Source organism: Petromyzon marinus (genome assembly GCF_048934315.1).
Source record: "Petromyzon marinus isolate PM22_M1 ecotype Great Lakes invasive population chromosome 75 unlocalized genomic scaffold, UKy_Petmar_22M1.pri1.0 chr75_unloc.3, whole genome shotgun sequence".
Taxonomy (NCBI): Eukaryota; Metazoa; Chordata; class Hyperoartia; order Petromyzontiformes; family Petromyzontidae; genus Petromyzon; species Petromyzon marinus.
The window spans coordinates 419901-441530 of NW_027422615.1; the positions used below are offsets into that span (position 1 = coordinate 419901).

Sequence of the window (21630 nt, forward strand, 5' to 3'; positions counted from 1 at the left end):
AAGTTTGTTAGATTCGTAAATAATTATCTCTCTTCTCTCCTTCGCTCTCCTCTCTCTCTCTCAGACTCCGGCCACTATCCCTGCCTCTCCCCTCTCTCTCTCCCCTCTCTCTCTCCCCTCTCTCTCTCCCCTCTCTCTCTCCCCTCTCTCTCTCCCCTCTCTCTCTCCCCTCTCTCTCTCCCCCACTCTCTCCCCCTCTCTCTCCCCTCTCTCTCCCCTCTCTCTCCCCTCTCTCTCTCCCCTCTCTCTCCCCTCTCTCTCTCTCCTCTCTCTCTCCTCTCTCTCTCCCCTCTCTCTCCCCTCTCTCTCCCCTCTCTCTCCCCTCTCTCTCTCCCCTCTCTCTCCCCTCTCTCCGCTGTATCCCCCCCCCTCTCCCTCAGCCTCCGGCCACTCTCCCGGCCACTCTCCCGGCCACTCTCCCTGCCTCCCTCCCTGCCTCTCTCCCTGCCTCTCTCCCCTCTCTCTCCCCTCTCTCTCTCCCCTCTCTCTCCCCTCTCTCTCCCCTCTCCCTCCCCTCTCTCCGCTGTACCCCCCCCCATCCCCCTCTCTCTCTCTCTCTCCTACCCTCTCACCATTCTGGCCCCACTCTCTCCCTTCATCATCTCTCTCCCCCACCCACCCACTCCACCCACCCCACCCCCAACGCTCACCGCCAAACGGCAAAGCACCTCAATGAGCGGGGCGGCAATCGACGAGGGTGCGACAGTGATGGTGGTGGTGGCGGTGGTGGCGGTGGTGGTGGTGGCGGCGGTGGTGGTGGTGGTGGTGGCAGATGCGGTCACTGACCTGCGGTCGATGCAGGCGGCCGGTAACGCTCTAGACAAGGCGGATGTTGGGGGGGGTAGGGGAGGGGGATGGATGGATGTGAGGGGACTACAGGGGGCAGCGGAGGAGGAGGAGGTGGTGGTGGTGGTGGTTAGTGGCGGACGACGACGATCTGGGGGCGGGGGGAAACCTTCGCCGTGACCCCCGCTCTCTCTCTCTCGCTCTGCCCCCTCTCTCCCCGCCCCCCGCCCCACACACCAATGGCGACGATCCTCTTCGCAAAGGGGCCGAGAGACGACCGACGGCACGCCCCACCATCACCACCGCCATCACCGCCATCACCGCCATCACCGCCATCACCGCCGCCCGGCCTCTCCCCCTCGGCTGTGGTAAATCCAAACTCCGCACTCCCGTCGCGATGGCCGAGGATTTGCGAGGATTGGAGCGTCTGTGTCTCTCGCCCCATCTCTCGCCCACCCCACCCACCCCACCACCACGATCTCCGTGGCGGAACCCCGCCCCCCCCCCCCCCCCCTCGTTTATAAGAGATTTTGGTCCCGATATCCGGAAGCCGTCGGTGGCGGCCACCACCACCCCCCGGCATCCGCCAAAACGAGTCTTCATCGCAAGCCGCCAACCAGGGCGCCGGACGCAATATCCGAAACGAGGCTTGCCAGTACCACTGAGGGAGTGAGGTTTATCCGCCCCGATATGCGAGTACAGCTTGAAAGACCACAGATGGAGTGCGGTTATCCATCCCGATATCCGAGTAAGGGTTGAAGGACCAGAGGGAGTGTGGTTTATCCGCCCCGATATCCGAGTACGGCTTGGCAGACCAGATGGAGTGAGGTTATCCATCCCGATATCCGAGTACGGCTTGAAGGACCACAGATGGAGTGAGGTTTATCCGCCCCGATATCCGAGTACGGCTTGGCAGACCACAGATGGAGTGAGGTTTATCCGCCCCGATATCCGAGTACAGCTTGAAAGACCACAGATGGAGTGTGGTCATCCATCCCGATATCCGAGTACGGCTTGGCAGACCACAGATGGAGTGTGGTTTATCCGCCCCGATATCCGAGTACGGCTTGAAGGACCAGACGGTGTGGTTTATCCATCCCGATATCCGAGTACGGCTTGGCAGACCACAGACGGTGTGGTTTATCCGCCCCGATATCCGAGTACGGCTTGAAAGACCACAGAGTGTGGTTTATCCATCCCGATATCCGAGTACGGCTTGAAAGACCACAGACGGTGTGTGGTTTATCCGCCCCGATATCCGAGTACGGCTTGGCAGACCACAGATGGAGTGAGGTCATCCATCCCGATATCCGAGTACGGCTGAAGCACCAGACGGAGCCAGGTTATCCATCCCGATATCCGAGCACGGCTTGGAAGACCACAGATGGAGTGAGGTTTATCCGCCCCGATATCCGAGTACAGCTTGAAAGACCACAGATGGAGTGAGGTTTATCCGCCCCGATATCCGAGTACGGCTTGGAAGACCACAGATGGAGTGTGGTTTATCCGCCCCGATATCCGAGTACGGCTTGGAAGACCACAGATGGAGTGTGGTTTATCCGCCCCGATATCCGAGTACGGCTTGGCAGACCACAGATGGAGTGTGGTTTATCCGCCCCGATATCCGAGTACGGCTTGGCAGACCACAGATGGAGTGTGGTTTATCCGCCCCGATATCCGAGTACGGCTTGAAGGACCACAGACGGTGTGGTTTATCCGCCCCGATATCCGAGTACGGCTTGGCAGACCACAGACGGTGTGGTTTATCCGCCCCGATATCCGAGTACGGCTTGAAGGACCACAGATGGAGTGAGGTTTATCCGCCCCGATATCCGAGCACGGCTGAAGCACCAGACGGAGCGAGGTTATCCATCCCGATATCCGCCGTCACGTAATCCTCCAAGCCGGTATCCGCACTTGTCCACAAACAACGTTGCTGGCGGTGGTGGTGGTGGTGGTGATGATATCCATCCCGGTATCCGTAACGTATCCACCTCCAGGCCGAACTCCGATATCCGCATGCGTCTGCTCAATCCGGGTCAGGCCGTTGGTAATCCTCTTGTTGGTCCGCTGAGCCGGTCTCTCCAATATCCGCAAATTGTCACCGTCGATCCACCTCCGATATCCGGACTCGCCTCGCCATCCCCGGGGAGGGGCTGGTTTTTTTTTGCCGGACGGTCCAGTCGGTTGGTGAACATATCCCCGGTATCCGCACATTTCCCACCTCGTAGGATCCATCGCCGGTATCCGCAACGTGTCCGTAAACCCACCCCCCTCGCACCCCCCACCCCACCCCCGGTATCCGCAACAGACCTGCGCGACTTTTGAGCCCAGATCCAGCATCCACACACGCTAGGCCACTTGTGTGTGTGTGTGTGAAGTAGGCGTAGTTCAAGTGGGGAGCGGTGGTGCAGTGGTTAGCGCACTGTGTGTGTGTGGGGAGCGGTGGTGCAGTGGTTAGCGCACTGTGTGTTTGTGTGGGGAGCGGTGGTGCAGTGGTTAGCGCACTGTGAGTGTGTGTAGGGAGTGGTGGGTGCAGTGGTTAGCGCACTGTGTGTGTGGGGAGCGGTGGTGCAGTGGTTAGCGCGCTGTGTGTGTGTGGGGAGCGGTGGTGCAGTGGTTAGCGCACTGTGTGTGTGGGGAGCGGTGGTGCAGTGGTTAGCGCACTGTGTGTGTGTGGGGAGTGGTGGTGCAGTGGTTAGGGCACTGTGTGTGTGTGGGGAGCGGTGGTGCAGTGGTTAGTGCACTGTGTGTGTGTGGGGAGCGGTGGTGCAGTGGTTAGCGCACTGTGTGTGTGTGAGTGGGGAGCGGTGGTGCAGTGGTTAGCGCACTGTGTGTGTGTGTGTGTGGGGAGCGGTGGTGCAGTGGTTAGCGCACTGTGTGTGTGTGGGGAGTGGTGGTGTAGTGGTTAGCGCACTGTGTGTGAGTGGGGAGCGGTGGTGCAGTGGTTAGCGCACTGTGTGTGTGTGAGTGGGGAGCGGTGGTGCAGTGGTTAGCGCACTGTGTGTGTGTGTGTGTGGGGAGCGGTGGTGCAGTGGTTAGCGCACTGTGTGTGTGTGGGGAGTGGTGGTGTAGTGGTTAGCGCACTGTGTGTGAGTGGGGAGCGGTGGTGCAGTGGTTAGCGCACTGTGTGTGCGTGTGTGTGGGGAGCGGTGGGTGCAGTGGTTAACGCTCTGTGCTACGGAGGCCCCGGCAGGCACCCAACCAAACTCGACTCCCCGACACATCGCCGCCACCTCCACCGACACCGCTGACAGCAGCGATCATCTGAACCGGACCCTGAGCCTCCTCCCATAGGTTGACTCGGCCTCAAACGAGTACCTGGTGCGGTGTTGTAAGCAAGCAGCGGTGGTGGCGGTGGTGGTGGTGGTGCTGGACATACAACCCCGCTCTCTCTGTGTGTGTGTATGTGTGCCACAGTGCCGGCCTTAACAGGCGCTGCTGTTGCCACTCGGCGACCAACGGCACTTGCCCCAACAGAGGCTGCAGGAATTCGTAATTGTGTTCGGGTTTGTCGGTAGAGTCATGGCGTTCAAAAGAAAATGGCTAAAAAAAAAACAAACGACGTTTCGACCACAACCCAAGCGGAAGCACGGCATCGCTCAACGCCGGAATCTGAGCCCATCCAACGCGACTTTGCCCAAAGGGGGCGCCAGACATTGGGCGAGCTCGTACGGAATCAAATCTGTCAAAACCTGACCCCCCCCATGCCCCCCCATGCCCCCCCACAATCGCTGTATTTTTTTACACCCACACACCCACACACCCACACCCCCAATCCTGTAGAATGGCCGATGTTCAATCCACGCAGAAACGATCGGGGACGGATAACATTTCACGTGTTTAAACCAGTGGCATCTACGGCCGGGACAACTATCCAACTCATTTGAATCCGCACGTAGGCAAATTGATCTCGAGGCTTCACCCACCCCCCCGTTCCCTGTGCGTACGTACATTGTCAGTAGACCCAACACCCCCCCCCCCCGCCGCCATTTGGGTGAACGCCCTACCTCCTCCCTCCATGCGTACGCACCAAATGGATGCCCCCAAAAGACGGAGATCTTCGTCCATACTCTTTGGTTCTATTGGGTAAAGTCACGTGGGTGAAAATAAAATAGCAAAAAAATTAACAAAAAAAATCACGACGTTTCGGCCAAACAACAACACAAGCGGCCTTCATCAGGTGAAGGGACGAGACCCGTCTGGAGGACAGCGCTGGAGTGGGAGAAGCCACGCTCAGATCACGACCGTGAATCTGAGCGTGGCTTCTTCCACTCCAGATCACGACCGTGAATCTGAGCGTGGCTTCTTCCGCTCCAGATCACGACCGTGAATCTGAGCGTGGCTTCTTCCGCTCCAGATCACGACCGTGAATCCGAGCGTGGCTTCTTCCACTCCAGATCACGACCGTGAATCTGCGCGTGGCTTCTTCCACTCCAGATCACGACCGTGAATCTGAGCGTGGCTTCTTCCGCTCCAGATCACGACCGTGAATCTGAGCGTGGCTTCTTCCACTCCAGATCACGACCGTGAATCTGAGCGTGGCTTCTTCCACTCCAGATCACGACCGTGAATCTGAGCGTGGCTTCTTCCACTCCAGATCACGACCGTGAATCTGAGCGTGGCTTCTTCCGCTCCAGATCACGACCGTGAATCTGAGCGTGGCTTCTTCCACTCCAGATCACGACCGTGAATCTGAGCGTGGCTTCTTCCACTCCAGATCACGACCGTGAATCTGAGCGTGGCTTCTTCCACTCCAGATCACGACCGTGAATCTGAGCGTGGCTTCTTCCACTCCAGATCACGACCGTGAATCTGAGCGTGGCTTCTTCCACTCCAGATCACGACCGTGATCCGAGCGTGGCTCCTTCCACTTCAGATCACGACCGTGAATCTGAGCGTGGCTTCTTCCACTCCAGATCACGACCGTGAATCTGAGCGTGGCTTCTTCCGCTCCAGATCACGACCGTGATCTGAGCGTGGCTTCTTCCACTCCAGATCACGACCGTGAATCTGAGCGTGGCTTCTTCCACTCCAGATCACGACCGTGAATCTGAGCGTGGCTTCTTCCACTCCAGATCACGACCGTGAATCTGAGCGTGGCTTCTTCCGCTCCAGATCACGACCGTGAATCTGAGCGTGGCTTCTTCCACTCCAGATCACGACCGTGAATCTGAGCGTGGCTTCTTCCACTCCAGATCACGACCGTGAATCTGAGCGTGGCTTCTTCCACTCCAGATCACGACCGTGAATCTGAGCGTGGCTTCTTCCGCTCCAGATCACGACCGTGAATCTGAGCGTGGCTTCTTCCACTCCAGATCACGACCGTGAATCTGAGCGTGGCTTCTTCCGCTCCAGATCACGACCGTGAATCTGAGCGTGGCTTCTTCCACTCCAGATCACGACCGTGAATCTGAGCGTGGCTTCTTCCACTCCAGATCACGACCGTGAATCTGAGCGTGGCTTCTTCCACTCCAGATCACGACCGTGAATCTGAGCGTGGCTTCTTCCACTCCAGATCACGACCGTGAATCTGAGCGTGGCTTCTTCCACTCCAGATCACGACCGTGAATCTGAGCGTGGCTTCTTCCACTCCAGATCACGACCGTGAATCTGAGCGTGGCTTCTTCCACTCCAGATCACGACCGTGAATCTGAGCGTGGCTTCTTCCGCTCCAGATCACGACCGTGATCTGAGCGTGGCTTCTTCCACTCCAGATCACGGTCGTGATCTGAGCGTGGCTTCTTCCACTCCAGATCACGGTCGTGATCTGAGCGTGGCTTCTTCCACTCCAGATCACGGTCGTGATCTGAGCGTGGTTTCTCCCACTCCAGCGCTGTCCTACCAGACGGGTCTCGTCCCTTCACCTGATGAAGGCCGCTTGTGCTGTGGCCGAAACGTCGTGATTTTTTTGTTAATTTTTTTGTTATTTTATTTTCACCTACGTGACTTTACCCAATAGAACCAAAGAGTATGGATCCTAGCAGTCACGAAAGCTTTAAATCTATCTTTGTCTTTGTTGTGCGTCTGTGTGTGTGTGTGGACCCATCGTTATTAACAGCTTCTCCCATACAACGGCACGGGCAATTCCCATCAATTGAACGTTTGCTTAACATGAATGCAGGGACTCCTCTACTTATGAACACATCGACTTACGAACGTTCAGAGATACGAACAAACCTCGCCTGTATGTCCAAGGTGCCTGTTCGGACCGAGAATCCGTAAGGTTCACCGCCGTGCAACAGATGGCCGTGGTGGCATCTACATCTGCAGAACGTGAAGAACCAGTGGCATCTACAGAACGTGAAGAACCAGTGGCATCTACATCTGCAGAACGTGAAGAACCAGTGGCATCTACATCTGTAGAACGTGAAGAACCAGTGGCATCTACATCTGTAGAACGTGAAGAACCAGTGGCATCTACATCTGCAGAACATGAAGAATCAGTGGCATCTACATCTACAGAACGTGAAGAATCAGTGGCATCTACATCTACAGAACCTGAAGAACCAGTGGCATCTACAGAACGTGAAGAACCAGTGGCATCATCATCTACTGAACGTGAAGAACCAGTGGCATCTACATCTGTAGAACGTGAAGAACCAGTGGCATCTACATCTACAGAACGTGAAGAACCAGTGGCATCTACATCTGTAGAACGTGAAGAACCAGTGGCATCTACATCTGCAGAATGTGAAGAACCAGTGGCATCTACATCTACAGAACGTGAAGAACCAGTGGCATCTACATCTACAGAACGGGAAGAACCAGTGGCATCATCATCTACTGAACGTGAAGAACCAGTGGCATCTACATCTGCAGAACGTGAAGAACCAGTGGCATCTATATCTACAGAACGTGAAGAACCAGCGGCATCTACATCTACAGAACGTGAAGAACCAGTGGCATCTACATCTACAGAACGTGAAGAACCAGTGGCATCTACATCTGCAGAACGTTAAGAACCAGTGGCACCTACATCTACAGAACGTGAAGAACCAGTGCCATCTACAGCTACAGAACGTGAAGAACCAGTGGCATCTACATCTGCAGAACGTTAAGAACCAGTGGCACCTACATCCACAGAACGTGAAGAACCAGTGCCATCTACAGCTACAGAACGTGAAGAACCAGTGCACCTACAGTGAGGGAAAAAAGTTTCTGATCCCCTGCTGATTTTGTACGTTTGCCCACTTACAAAGAAATGATCAGTCTATAATTCTAATGGTAGGTTTATTTGAACAGTGAGAGACAATAACCAAAAAATCCAGAAAAACGCATTTAAAAAATGTTATAAATTGATTTGCATTTTAATGAGGGAAATAAGTATTTGACCCCTCTGCAAAACATGACTTAGTACTTGGTGGCAAAACCCTTGTTGGCAATCACAGAGGTCAGACGTTTCTTGTAGTTGGCCACCAGGTTTGCACACATCTCAGGAGGGATTTTGTCCCACTCCTCTTTGCAGATCTTCTCCAAGTCATTAAGGTTTCGAGGCTGACGTTTGGCAACTCGAACCTTCAGCTCCCTCCACAGATTTTCTATGGGATTAAGGTCTGGAGACTGGCTAGGCCACTCCAGGACCTTAATGTGCTTCTTCTTGAGCCACTCCTTTGTTGCCTTGGCCGTGTGTTTTGGGTCATTGTCATGCTGGACTACCCATCCACGACCCATTTTCAATGCCCTGGCTGAGGGAAGGAGGTTCTCACTAAAGATTTGATGGTACATGGCCCCATCCATCGTCCCTTTGATGCGGTGAAGTTCTCCTGTCTCCTTAGCAGAAAAACACCCCCAAAGCATAATGTTTCCACCTCCATGTTTGACGGTGGGGATGGTGTTCTTGGGGTCATAGGCAGCATTCCTCCTCCTCCTCCAAACATGGTGAGTTGAGTTGATGCCAAAGAGCTCCATTTTGGTCTCATCTGACCACAACACTTTCACCCAGTTGTCCTGTGAATCATTCAGATGTTCAATGGCAAACTTCAGACGGGCATGTATATGTGCTTTCTTGAGCAGGGGGACCTTGCGGGCGCTGCAGGATTTCAGTTCTTCACGGCGAAGTGTGTTACCAATTGTTTTCCTGGTGACTATGGTCCCAGCTGCCTTGAGATCATTGACAAGATCCTCCCGTGTAGTTCTGGGCTGATTCCTCACCGTTCTCATGATCATTGCAACTCCACGAGGTGAGATCTTGCATGCAGCCCCAGGCCGAGGGAGATTGACAGTTATTTTGTGTTTCTTCCATTTGCGAATAATCGCACCAACTGTTGTCACCTTCTCACCAAGCTGCTTGGCAATGGTCTTGTAGCCCATTCCAGCCTTGTGAAGGTCTACAATCTTGTCCCTGACATCCTTGGAGAGCTCTTTGATCTTGGCCATGGTGGAGAGTTTGGAATCTGCTTGATTGATTGCTTCTGTGGACAGGTGCCTTTTATACAGGTAACAAGCTGAGATTAGGAACACTCCCTTTAAGAGTGTGCTCCTAATCTCAGCTCGTTACCTGTATAAAAGACACCTGGGAGCCAGAAATCTGATTGAGAGGGGGCCAAATACTTATTTCCCTCATTGAAATGCAAATCAATTTATAACATTTTTTACATGCGTTTTTCTGGATTTTTTTTGTTGTTATTCTGTCTCTCACTGTTCAAATAAACCTACCATTAAAATTATAGGCTGATAATTTCTTTGTCAGTGGGCAAACGTACAAAATCAGCAGGGAGATCAAATACTTTTTCCTTCACTGTACATCTGCAGAACGTGAAGAACCAGTGGCATCTACATCTACAGAACGTGAAGAACCAGTGGCATTTACATCTACAGAACGTGAAGAACCAGTGGCATTTACATCTACAGAACGTGAAGAACCAGTGGCATCTACATCTATAGAACGTGAAGAACCAGTGGCATCTACATCTACAGAACGTGAAGAACCAGTGGCATCTACATCTACAGAACGTGAAGAACCAGTGGCATCTGCATCTACAGAACGTGAAGAACCAGTGGCATCTACATCTACAGAACATGAAGAACCAGTGGCATCTACAGAACGTGAAGAACCAGTGGCATCTACATCTACAGACTATGAAGAACCAGTGGCATCTACATATACAAAATATGAAGAACCAGTGGCATCTACATCTACAGAATGTGAAGAACCAGTGGCATCTACATCTACAGAACGTGAAGAACCAGTGGCATCGACACAACGTGAAAAACCAGTGGCATCTTCATCTACAGAATGTGAAGAACCAGTGGCATCTACATCTACAGAACATGAAGAACAAATGGCATCTACAGAACGTGAAGAACCAGTGGCATCTACATCTACAGAACGTGAAGAACCAGTGGCATCTACATCTACAGAACATGAAGAACCAGTGGCATCTACATATACAGGACGTGAAGAACCAGTGGCATCTACATCTACAGAACGTGAAGAACCAGTGGCATCTACATCTGCAGAACGTGAAGAACCAGTGGCATCTACATCTGCAGAACGTGAAGAACCAGTGGCATCTACATCTACAGAACGTGAAGAACCAGTGGCATCTACATCTACAGAACGTGAAGAACCAGTGGCATCTACATCTGTAGAACGTGAAGAACCAGTGGCATCTACATCTACAGAACGTGAAGAACCAGTGGCATCTACATCTACAGAACGTGAAGAACCAGTGGCATCTGCATCTACAGAACGTGAAGAACCAGTGGCATCTACATCTACAGAACATGAAGAACCAGTGGCATCTACAGAACGTGAAGAACCAGTGGCATCTACATCTACAGACTATGAAGAACCAGTGGCATCTACATATACAAAATATGAAGAACCAGTGGCATCTACATCTACAGAATGTGAAGAACCAGTGGCATCTACATCTACAGAACGTGAAGAACCAGTGGCATCGACACAACGTGAAAAACCAGTGGCATCTTCATCTACAGAATGTGAAGAACCAGTGGCATCTACATCTACAGAACGTGAAGAACCAGTGGCATCTACATCTACAGAACATGAAGAACAAATGGCATCTACAGAACGTGAAGAACCAGTGGCATCTACATCTACAGAACGTGAAGAACCAGTGGCATCTACATCTACAGAACATGAAGAACCAGTGGCATCTACATATACAGGACGTGAAGAACCAGTGGCATCTACATCTACAGAACGTGAAGAACCAGTGGCATCTACATCTGCAGAACGTGAAGAACCAGTGGCATCTACATCTGCAGAACGTGAAGAACCAGTGGCATCTACATCTACAGAACGTGAAGAACCAGTGGCATCTACATCTACAGAACGTGAAGAACCAGTGGCATCTACATCTGTAGAACGTGAAGAACCAGTGGCATCTACATCTACAGAACGTGAAGAACCAGTGGCATCTACATCTACAGAGCGTGAAGAACCAGTGGCATCTACAGAACGTGAAGAACCAGTGGCATCTACATCTACAGACTATGAAGAACCAGTGGCATCTACATATACAAAATATGAAGAACCAGTGGCATCTACATCTACAGAATGTGAAGAACCAGTGGCATCTACATCTACAGAACGTGAAGAACCAGTGGCATCGACACAACGTGAAAAACCAGTGGCATCTTCATCTACAGAATGTGAAGAACCAGTGGCATCTACATCTACAGAACGTGAAGAACCAGTGGCATCTACATCTACAGAACATGAAGAACAAATGGCATCTACAGAACGTGAAGAACCAGTGGCATCTACATCTACAGAACGTGAAGAACCAGTGGCATCTACATCTACAGAACATGAAGAACCAGTGGCATCTACATATACAGGACGTGAAGAACCAGTGGCATCTACATCTACAGAACGTGAAGAACCAGTGGCATCTACATCTGCAGAACGTGAAGAACCAGTGGCATCTACATCTGCAGAACGTGAAGAACCAGTGGCATCTACATCTACAGAACGTGAAGAACCAGTGGCATCTACATCTACAGAACGTGAAGAACCAGTGGCATCTACATCTGTAGAACGTGAAGAACCAGTGGCATCTACATCTACAGAACGTGAAGAACCAGTGGCATCTACATCTACAGAGCGTGAAGAACCAGTGGCATCTACATCTGCAGGACGTGAAGAACCAGTGGCATCTACATTCACAGGAGATTATACAACTTTTAAAGCCATTCCCCCGTGTTTATAGTGTGCATGCCGTACAACACCGTTTGTAATCGACAGGGGTAAAGTCAGACTTACGAACAACAGGCCTCTGGAACTAGGGCTGAGCAGTTAATCGATTTCAAATCGAAATCGCAATTTCAAAGAGTGCAATTAGCAAATCGCAAAGGCTGGGATTTTTGTGCGATTTGAAGCCATCACCCCCCCCCCCCGTCCCGTCCTTATCATCGTCACCATCAGCACCACCACCACCACTACCACCACCACAAAAACAAAGACATAGGTCCCCCAAGTATAGCCTTAACAGACTTTCGATTTAAAGCTTTCGTGACTGCAAGGATTCATCGTCTTTGGTTATTTCGGCAAAGTCACCACCACGTAGAATGAGAATAAAATAATAAAATAAAAGACAATAAAATTCTCACGACGTTTCGGCCAAACAGGATAATCGATTTCGCATTGAAATAGCCGAGGGATTAGCTAATCCCTCGGCTATTTCAACGCTAAATTATCCCGTTCCAACATGTAAACTCCTTTGTCAAGGGTGCCTCCCACCGAGCTTAAAAGACGCTACGGATCTTAGCGGTGTTCATTGAAGCGCCGTCGTCCCCGGCGGGTCCGTTCCTTCAACCTGAAGAAGGCTACTTGTGTGTTGTGGCCGAAACGTCGTGGGAATTTCATTGTCCCATTTCATTCAATTACTTCATTCGCGTTCCACGCGACCTTTCCCGAACGGACCAAAGAAGACCTTAACAGACTGTTGGGGGGGGGGGGGGGGGGGGGGGGGCAAGTGCTGCGGGCAGCGAGCCAGCGGCACTTTGGCCGTGAGCGCGGGAATCGAAGTCGGGCCTCCGCCGGGTCCGTAGCGCGGCGTGGCGCCCGATCGCCGAGCATACGGCCCCACCCAACCAACCACGGCACCGCCGCCACCGGCGCCGGCACCACCACCACCACCACCACCGCCGCCGTCGTCGTCACCGAGCAGAAGTCGGCGGAGCACTTCCCGGTGCGTGACAAAAGTAAACAAGCGAGTGGCCTTTATCCACGATTTGTGGCGTTGCTACGTGGGTAATCCGAGAGTCCTCCTCTGGACTTCACAGCTGTCGTTGGCGTTGGCGAGAGACCGCTGCGCTGATCCGGTGTAGTCCAGGGAAATAAATAACATCCACGTTTTGGTGACGGTGGGTTGCTTGGGTTACATAGGTACTAGATCCGTGAGTTCGTAGCGAGCGGTGACTGCAATCGTAGGCAGTCCCCCGTACTAAATCCGTGAGTTTGTAGCGAGCGGTGATTGGAATCGTAGACAGTCCCCGGTACAAGATCCGTGAGATTCGTAACGAGCGGTGATTAGAATAGCAGGCAGTCCCGGGAATTAGATCCGTGAGTTTGTAGCGAGCGGTGGCTGGAATCGTAGAGTCCCCGGTAGTAGATGCGTGAGTTTGTAGCGAGCGGTGGCTGGAATCGTAGACAGTCCCCGGTACTAGATCCGTGAGTTCGTAGCGAGCGGTGACTGGAGTCGTAGAATCCCCGGTACTAGATCCGTGAGTTCGTAGCGAGAGGTGACTAGAATCATAGACAATCCCCGGTACTAGATCCGTGAGTTCGTAGTGAGCGGTGGCTGGAATCGTAGGCAGTCCCCGGTACAAGATGCTTGAGTTTGTAGCGAGCGGTGGCTGGAATCGTAGACAGTCCCCGGTACTAGATCCGTGAGTTCGTAGCGAGCGGTGACTAGAATCGTAGACAATCCCCGGTACTAAATCCGTGAGATTCGTAGTGAGTGGTGGCTGGAATCGTAGAATCCCCGGTACGAGATCCGTGAGTTCGTAGCGAGAGGTGGCTAGAATGTTAGACAGTCCCCGGTACTAGATCCGTGAGTTCGTAGCGAGCGGTGACAGGAATCGTAGACAATCCCCGGTACTAGATCCGTGAGTTTGTAGCGAGAGGTGGCTAGAATCGTAGGCAATCCCTGGTACAAGATCCGTGAGGTCGTAGTGAGCGGTGACTAGAATCGTAGACAGTCCCCGGTACAAGATCCGTGAGGTCGTAGTGAGCGGTGACTAGAATGTTAGACAGTCCCCGGTACAAGATCCGTGAGTTTGTAGCGAGCGGTGACTAGAATCGTAGACAGTCCCCGGTACAAGATCCGTGAGGTCGTAGTGAGCGGTGACTAGAATCGTAGACAGTCTCCGGTACTAAATCCGTGAGTTCGTAGCGAGCGGTGGCTGGAATCGTAGAATCCCCGGTTCGAGATCCGTGAGATTCGTAGCGAGAGGTGACTAGAATCGTAGACAGTCCCCGGTACTAGATCCGTGAGTTTGTAGCGAGCGGTGACAGGAATCGTAGACAATCCCTGGTACAAGATCCGTGAGGTCGTAGTGAGCGGTGACTAGAATCGTAGACAGTCCCCGGTACAAGATCCGTGAGGTCGTAGTGAGCGGTGACTAGAATCGTAGACAGTCCCCGGTACTAGATCCGTGAGGTCGTAGTGAGCGGTGACTAGAATCGTAGAATCCCCGGTACTAGATCCGTGAGTTTGTAGCGAGCGGTGACAGGAATCGTAGACAATCCCCGGTACTAGATCCGTGAGTTCGTAGCGAGAGGTGACTAGAATCGTAGGCAATCCCTGGTACAAGATCCGTGAGGTCGTAGTGAGCGGTGACTGGAATCATAGGCAATCCCCGGTACTAGATCTGTGAGATTCATAGCGAGCGGTGACTGGAATCGTAGACAGTCCCCGGTACAAGATCCGTGAGTTTGTAGCGAGCGGTGATTAGAATCGTAGACAGTCCCCGGTACAAGATCCATGAGTTCGTAACGAGCGGTGATTAGAACAGCAGGCAGTCCCGGGAATTAGATCCGTGAGTTTGTAGCGAGCGGTGGCTGGAATCGTAGACAGTCCCCGGTACAAGATCTGTGAGGTCGTAGTGAGCGGTGACTGGAATCGTAGACAATCCCTGGTACAAGATCCGTGAGATTCGTAGCGAGAGGTGACTGGAATCGTAGGCAATCCCTGGTACAAGATCCGTGAGGTCGTAGTGAGCGGTGACTGGAATCGTAGACAATCCCCGGTACTAGATGCGTGAGTTTGTAGCGAGCGGTGACAGGAATCGTAGGCAATCCCTGGTACAAGATCCGTGAGGTCGTAGTGAGCGGTGACTGGAATCGTAGACAATCCCCGGTACTAGAGCCGTGAGTTCGTAGTGAGCGGTGACTGGAATCGTAGGCAGTCCCCAGTACTAGATCCGTGAGTTTGTAGCGAGCGGTGATTAGAATCGTAGACAGTCCCCGGTACTAGATCCGTGAGTTCGTAGTGAGCGGTGGCTGGAATCGTAGAATCCCCGGTTCGAGATCCGTGAGTTCGTAGCGAGAGGTGGCTAGAATGTTAGACAGTCCCCGGTACTAGATCCGTGAGTTCGTAGCGAGTAGTGACAGGAATCGTAGAATCCCCGGTACGAGATCCGTGAGTTCGTAGCGAGCGGTGGCTGGAATCGTAGAATCCCCGGTACAAGATCCGTGAGTTCGTAGCGAGCGGTGACTAGAATCATAGACAATCCCCGGTACTAGATCCGTGAGGTCGTAGCGAGCGGTGACAGGAATCGTAGAATCCCCGGTACAAGATCCGTGAGTTCGTAGTCAGTGGTGGCTGGAATCATAGAATCCCCGGTACGAGATCCGTGAGTTCGTAGCGAGAGGTCACTAGAATGTTAGACAGTCCCCGGTACGAGATCCGTGAGTTCGTAGCGAGCGGTGGCTGGAGTCGTAGGCAGTCCCCGGTACTAGATCCACGGATTTTGGCGATCACGATCCACGGTTTGAAATCGTAGGCAGATCCCGGGAGAACTTGATGGCGGAGATCGTAACGTAGCCTTCCTCCGAAAATCCACCGTCGCCACCACCGTCGCCACCACCGTCGCCACCACCGTCGCCACCACCGTCGCCACCACCGTCGCCACCGTCGCCACAACCACCATCACCCGCCACCAGCGTCACGCAGCCTGGCAGAATCCGTAGCCGGTGCCGCGTCGTATATATCCAAGTCCGCCACTTTTTGGACTGCCACCTCCACCCCCCCCAACTTCTCAAACCTACCTCGGCGTGGTGGAGTGGTTGTGATGTGGCGTGCGTGGTGTGTGTGTGTGTGGTGGTGGTGTGTGTGTGTGCGTGTGGTGGTGTGTGTGTGCGTGTGGTGTGTGGTGGTGGTGTGTGTGTGTGGTGGGGCGCGCGAGTTGTTCACGATCATCACGGACGCAACCATTCACCGGCGGCGTTTTCCAGCGGCTGCCCCGGTCGGAGACAATAAACCTCAACAAGGTCGACGGAGCGAGAAGCTTTTAAAGTCTTCGGCTTCTCCCTCCCTCCTCCCTCCACCCGCCACTGCGACCGCGGTTACAGATCCCGCTCAATGCCGACAACCGGCGACTCCTCTCGGTGGTGGTGGTGGTGGCGGTGTTGGCACGATGCCCGCGCTAGCCGGAGATCACGACCGCCACCGCCGCTAGCACCACCACCGCCGCCGCCGGCCATCCACACGCAGGGAGTTGGGTGGCCAGCACCACGCCCGGCCGCCTTTGTCTCCCCAGTGCCAGCCATGTTTGCTACGCACCGCCGCACCAGGTACTACTCATTTGAGTCGACCGAGGGGAGGGCCCTGGACCGGTTCAGATAATCGTCACCGGTGGTGTTGGCCGTGAGCGGGAATCATAGCGCAGCAAAGCGCTAAACCGCTACACTACCGCTCCCCGCACACACGCACAACAACAACAACAACCGCCATTCGCCACTAAGCGGCGGTGACGTCACCACGACGCTTGTGCCAGGCTATGTGCACCCTGAGGCCACGTGAAGTGTCGAACGCCCGCTGGCAGGAGGTCACGGGGCAGACCCAGGTGCCACGGGTCGACTGACTGAAATGACTGGCTGATGCACCACCTGTGCCCCCTACTGTGCCAACCTGCTGTGCTTTAGCCACCCGGCGCTCCGCTCGTTGTGAGCGACTGCCTTCCAAACTGCCCGGTAGCCTCAAGGTGCACCTAGCCTGGTACTGCCCAGTTAACCTCCTCCTCCACAGAGGGTGATCCGTTGACCACTCATCTCCACATCCTCCTGTACCAACATCAGCCCGGACTCTTCTCTAGCTCACTCATGAATCCATGCGTACATCAGCTCCACAGCACCGGCCAATTATGAACCGAATATACCAACGAACCTGACAAGGCCAAGATTAACCCCACACAGGAAACCCAAAGAGACTCCCAGGCTCATCACGACCATTGTGAAAACCGCCCACCCACACGGCCACCGTGAACCCCACCCACCCACACGGTCAATGTGAACCCACCCACCCACACGGCCACCGTGAACCCCACCCACCCACACGGCCACCGTGAACCCCACCCACCAACACGGCCATCGTGAAAACCACCCACCCACACGGCCAACGTGAACCCCACCCACACGGCCACCGTGAACCCCACCCACCCACACGGCCACCGTGAACCCCACCCACACGGCCACCGTGAACCCCACCCACCCACACGGCCACAGTGAACCCCACCCACCCACACGGCCACCGTGAACCCCACCCACCCACAGGGCCATCATGAACCCCACCCACCCACACGACCATCGTGAACCCCGCGGGTCCCCTTGCCGGCGAGCGGCGAGTCTCGGCTCCGATCGCGGGGCGAGCGAGCGAGCGAGCGAGCGAGCGAGCGTTCCGGGCTGCGCGGTGGTGGACTCGGGCGGGCGGGTTAAAGATACTCACCCTTCGAGCCTCCTGTCGTATCTTCCGTCCCCCCGCGTGTGGTGCAAACCCGGCGCCGGGTAACCGGAAAGATTCGCCCCCGCCGCACCTCCACCGCCGTCTCCGCTCATCGCCGCGGCTCCCCCCCCGCCTCCACCGCCTCCTCCGCCTCCGCCGCCTCCACCGCCTCCTCCTCCTCCTCCCCCCGCCGCCATCGCTCCGCCGATCCCAGAGGACCCTCCGCCCCCGCGCCCTCCGGCCCCGCGGCTGCCCCGGGCCGCCGCCGCCGCCGCCGCCGCCGCCATCGCGGCCGCCGAGGGCGCGGCGAGCAGGAGGAGGAGGCCGGAGGCGGCTCCGGCGGCTCCGGCGGCTCCGGCGGCGGCTCCGGCGGCTCCCGGCTGCGCCGACGCCGACGCCGACGACGTCGTCGCCCCCGCAGCCCCGACCGGGCCGCCCACCCCTCCACCGTCGTGGTGGTCGGCGCCTCGGCCGCCGCCGGAGCCGCCGGAGGAGGCGCCGGAGGAGGCGGCGGAGGCGGCGGCCGAGGCGCCGGGCTCGTTGTAGTCGGTGCGCAGCTCGCGCTCGCCCATCTGGTGAGATGCATTGTGGGCCTTCTGCGCGCTCTTGATGTCCACAAAGTCGACGAACGCCGCCACGCCGCCGCCCTCCGAGCCGCGCCTGGGCAGGATCTTGACGCTCTCCACGCGGCCGTACCTGGCGGTGGTGGGGGTGGTGGGTGGGTGGTGGTGGGTGGTGGTGGTGGTGGGTGTGGTGGTGAGGTGGGGGGAGGTGGTGGTGAGGAGATGGGTGGGTGGTGGTGGTGGTGAGGGGTGGTGGTGAGGTGGGGGGTGGGTGGTGGGTGGTGGTGAGGAGATGGGGGGGGGGGGTGGGTGGTGGTGGTGAGGGGTGGTGGTGAGGTGGGGGGTGGGTGGTGGTGGTGGGGGTGGTGGTGGTGAGGTGGGGGGTGGTGGTGGTGGTGAGGAAGTGGGGGGTAGTGAGGTGGTGGTGGTGAGGAGATGGGGGGGGGTGGGTGGGTGGTGGTGAGGTGGGGGGTGGTGGTGGTGGTGGGGGGTGGTGGTGGTGAGGTGGGGGGTGGGTGGTGGTGAGATGGGGGGGGGGGTGGGTGGTGGTGGTGAGGGGTGGTGGTGAGGGGTGGTGGTGAGGTGGTGGTGAAGTGGTGGTGGTGGTGGGGGTGGTGGTGGTGAGGTGGGGGGTGGTGGCGAGGTGGTGGTGGTGAGGAGATGGCAAGGTGGTGGTGGTGGTGAGAGGTGAGCGTTGGGGGTGGCAGTGTTAGTCCAGAGAACGCCAAAAGACGGAACAAGCACCAGGACAATGCCACTGTTGGGGCATTTATAGCACGGTGCTGCGAGGGGCTACATCACCATTCTTATATCTTGATACTGGACAAGAAAGGTCCCATGACACGGGTTTAAGTTACGTTGAAGTTGCGTGGTGCTCCTTGATAATAATAATGATGATGACACTTTCCTGGCTAAATTTTGATTTAAAGCTTTCGTGACTGCAGCAATTCATATTCTTGGTTCTTTCGGTAAAGTCACGTTGAAGGGAAACAACAAAATAACAAAACACGTACAAAACGATAAAAAAATCCTCACGACGTTTGTGTTATGGTCGAAACGTCGTGATAATTTTTTTTTATTGTTTTATACATATATATATTTTTTTATTATTTGATTGTTTCCCTTTCAACGTGACTCTACCGAAAGAACTAAGAATACCTCCCTGGCTTCCAGCCTGCAGAAGATTCGGCCCACAAAGTGGATGACAGCGGAGCCCACAGCCAATCAAACTCCGCGCCCCCGAGCGTGTGTAAAGATATTGCAACTACTGTACTGTAAAGGCGATCGTGCGGACTTTTCGGATTAGCAGCATGCAGCAGCAGCATTGAGACCGTCAATTTGGGCACGGGGGGGGGGGGGGGGGGAAAATCAAACGCGTCATTAATTCGTGTCAAAATGCTCAGGTGTGGCCACGGCCAATCTGCGAATCGGTGAATCGAGAGTGGCGCATCTGCCAGTCGGACTCGAGTCGGTCAAACCCGTGGCACCTGGGCCTGTCCCGTGTACTCCTGGCAACGAGGCGTTCCCGACACTTCACGTGGTCTCAGAAGTCCGACGAGCAGCGGCACCGGTTGCCGTGGTGACGTCGCCGAGCGCCGAGCGGCGAACGGCGAACGGCGGGGATATTGTTGTTGCGTGGGCGAGTGCTTGGAGTGAGTGGTCGAGCGGGTGAGGAATTGAGTGGGTGGCTGAGTGGGTGGGTGGTCGAGCGGGTGAGGAATTGAGGGGGTGGCTGAGTGGGTGGGTGGTTGAGTGGGTGAGGAATTGAGTGGGTGAGGAATTGAGTGGGTGGCTGAGTGGGTGGTTGAGTGGGTGAGGAATTGAGTGGCTGGCTGAGCGGGTGGGCGGTCGAGCGGGTGAGTAATTGAGTGGCTGGCTGAGTGGGTGGGCGGTCAGGTGGGTGAGGAATTGAGTGGCTGGCTGAGTGGGTGGGCGGTCGGGTGGGTGAGGAATTGAGTGAGGTGGCTGTGTGGGTATGCGAGCGGGTGGGTGGTTGAGTGGGTGGGTGGTTGAGTGGGTGGCTGAGTGGGTGGGTGGTTGAGTGGGTGAGTAATTGAGGGGGTGGCTGAGTGGGTGGGTGGTTGAGTGGGTGAGTAATTGAGTGGCTGGCTGAGTGGGTGGGTGGTTGAGTGGGTGAGTAATTGAGTGGGTGGCTGAGTGGGTGGGTGGTTGAGTGGGTGGGTGGTTGAGTGGGTGAGGAATTGAGTGAGGTGGCTGTGTGGGTATGCGAGCGGGTGGGTGGTTGAGTGGGTGAGTAATTGAGTGGGTGGCTGAGTGGGTGGGTGGTCGAGTGGGTGAGGAATTGAGTGGGTGGCTGAGTGGGTGGGTGGTTGAGTGGGTGAGTAATTGAGTGGGTGGCTGAGTGGATGTGTGGTTGAGTGGGTGAGGAATTGAGTGGGTGGCTGAGTGGGTGGGTTGTTGAGTGGGTGAGGAATTGAGTGAGGTGGCTGTGTGGGTGGGTGGTTGAGTGGGTGAGTAATTGAGTGGGTGGCTGAGTGGGTGCGTGGTCGAGTGGGTGAGTAATTGAGTGGGTGAGGAATTGAGTGGGTGGGTGGTTGAGTGGGTGAGGAATTGAGTGGGTGGTTGAGTGGGTGAGGAATTGAGTGGGTGGCTGAGTGGGTGGGTGGTTGAGTGGGTGAGGAATTGAGTGGGTGGCCGAGCGAAGCGTTCGACACTCCCCTCACGTGGGCCCGAAAGTCCAACCCAGCCGTCCCCCCCGCGCAAAAAACGGGAGACCACAAATGGCTGCGGCCTCCAATTCGGGTGAAACAACGAAAACTCAACTCGATTTCAGACCCGCCGATCGAACCGCGCGAGAAAAAAGAGGAACAACAAAAACCAACGAGCTCACGGATTTTGTTTTGTTTTGTTTTTAAAAAAAAAAAAACACTTTCGGGACTCCCAGAAACCCCACCGGCATCGCCTCCGACTCCTCCCTCCCTCGACCGTCGGTCCCCACCCCCCGCCCACCCTCGCCTCCTCACCCCTACCCCAACCCCCCCACCGCCACCACCGCCTCCACCGCCTCCCGCGGCCACCGAGAAAACCTAGGTTCGGCCCAAGGGTTCTCCCTCCGTGTCCGCCCCCCCACCGCGCCAATCCGCCGCCCTTCGAATGTCCGTCTAAAAAAAAGCACCGTCACCGTTCAAAAAGGCCCCCCCCCCACCACCACCACCACCACCCCCCCCCCACCACCACCACCACCACCACCCCACCACCACCGCCCCCCCACCACCACCACCACCACCACCCCACCACCACCACCACCACCCCCCTCGCCCAACGTAACCTCTGGCCGGAACAGGCCAACGTTGTGCGCGCAACAATGAACTCTTATCGAGCGTGTGACGTAAGATGGCGTC

At 55.4% G+C, this 21630-nt stretch overlaps 1 protein-coding gene across 1 annotated transcript in view; it reads right to left on the reverse strand.

Annotated features, from left to right (window-relative positions):
- LOC142908169 (msx2-interacting protein-like) overlaps positions 1 to 21630 on the reverse strand; it is a 102068-nt gene that overhangs the window by 48259 nt on the left and 32179 nt on the right. The window contains exon 2 of the mRNA XM_076058470.1: positions 17709 to 18401. Coding sequence (XP_075914585.1) covers positions 17709 to 18401 — 693 coding nt within the window. The remainder of the gene's footprint in view (positions 1 to 17708; positions 18402 to 21630) is intronic.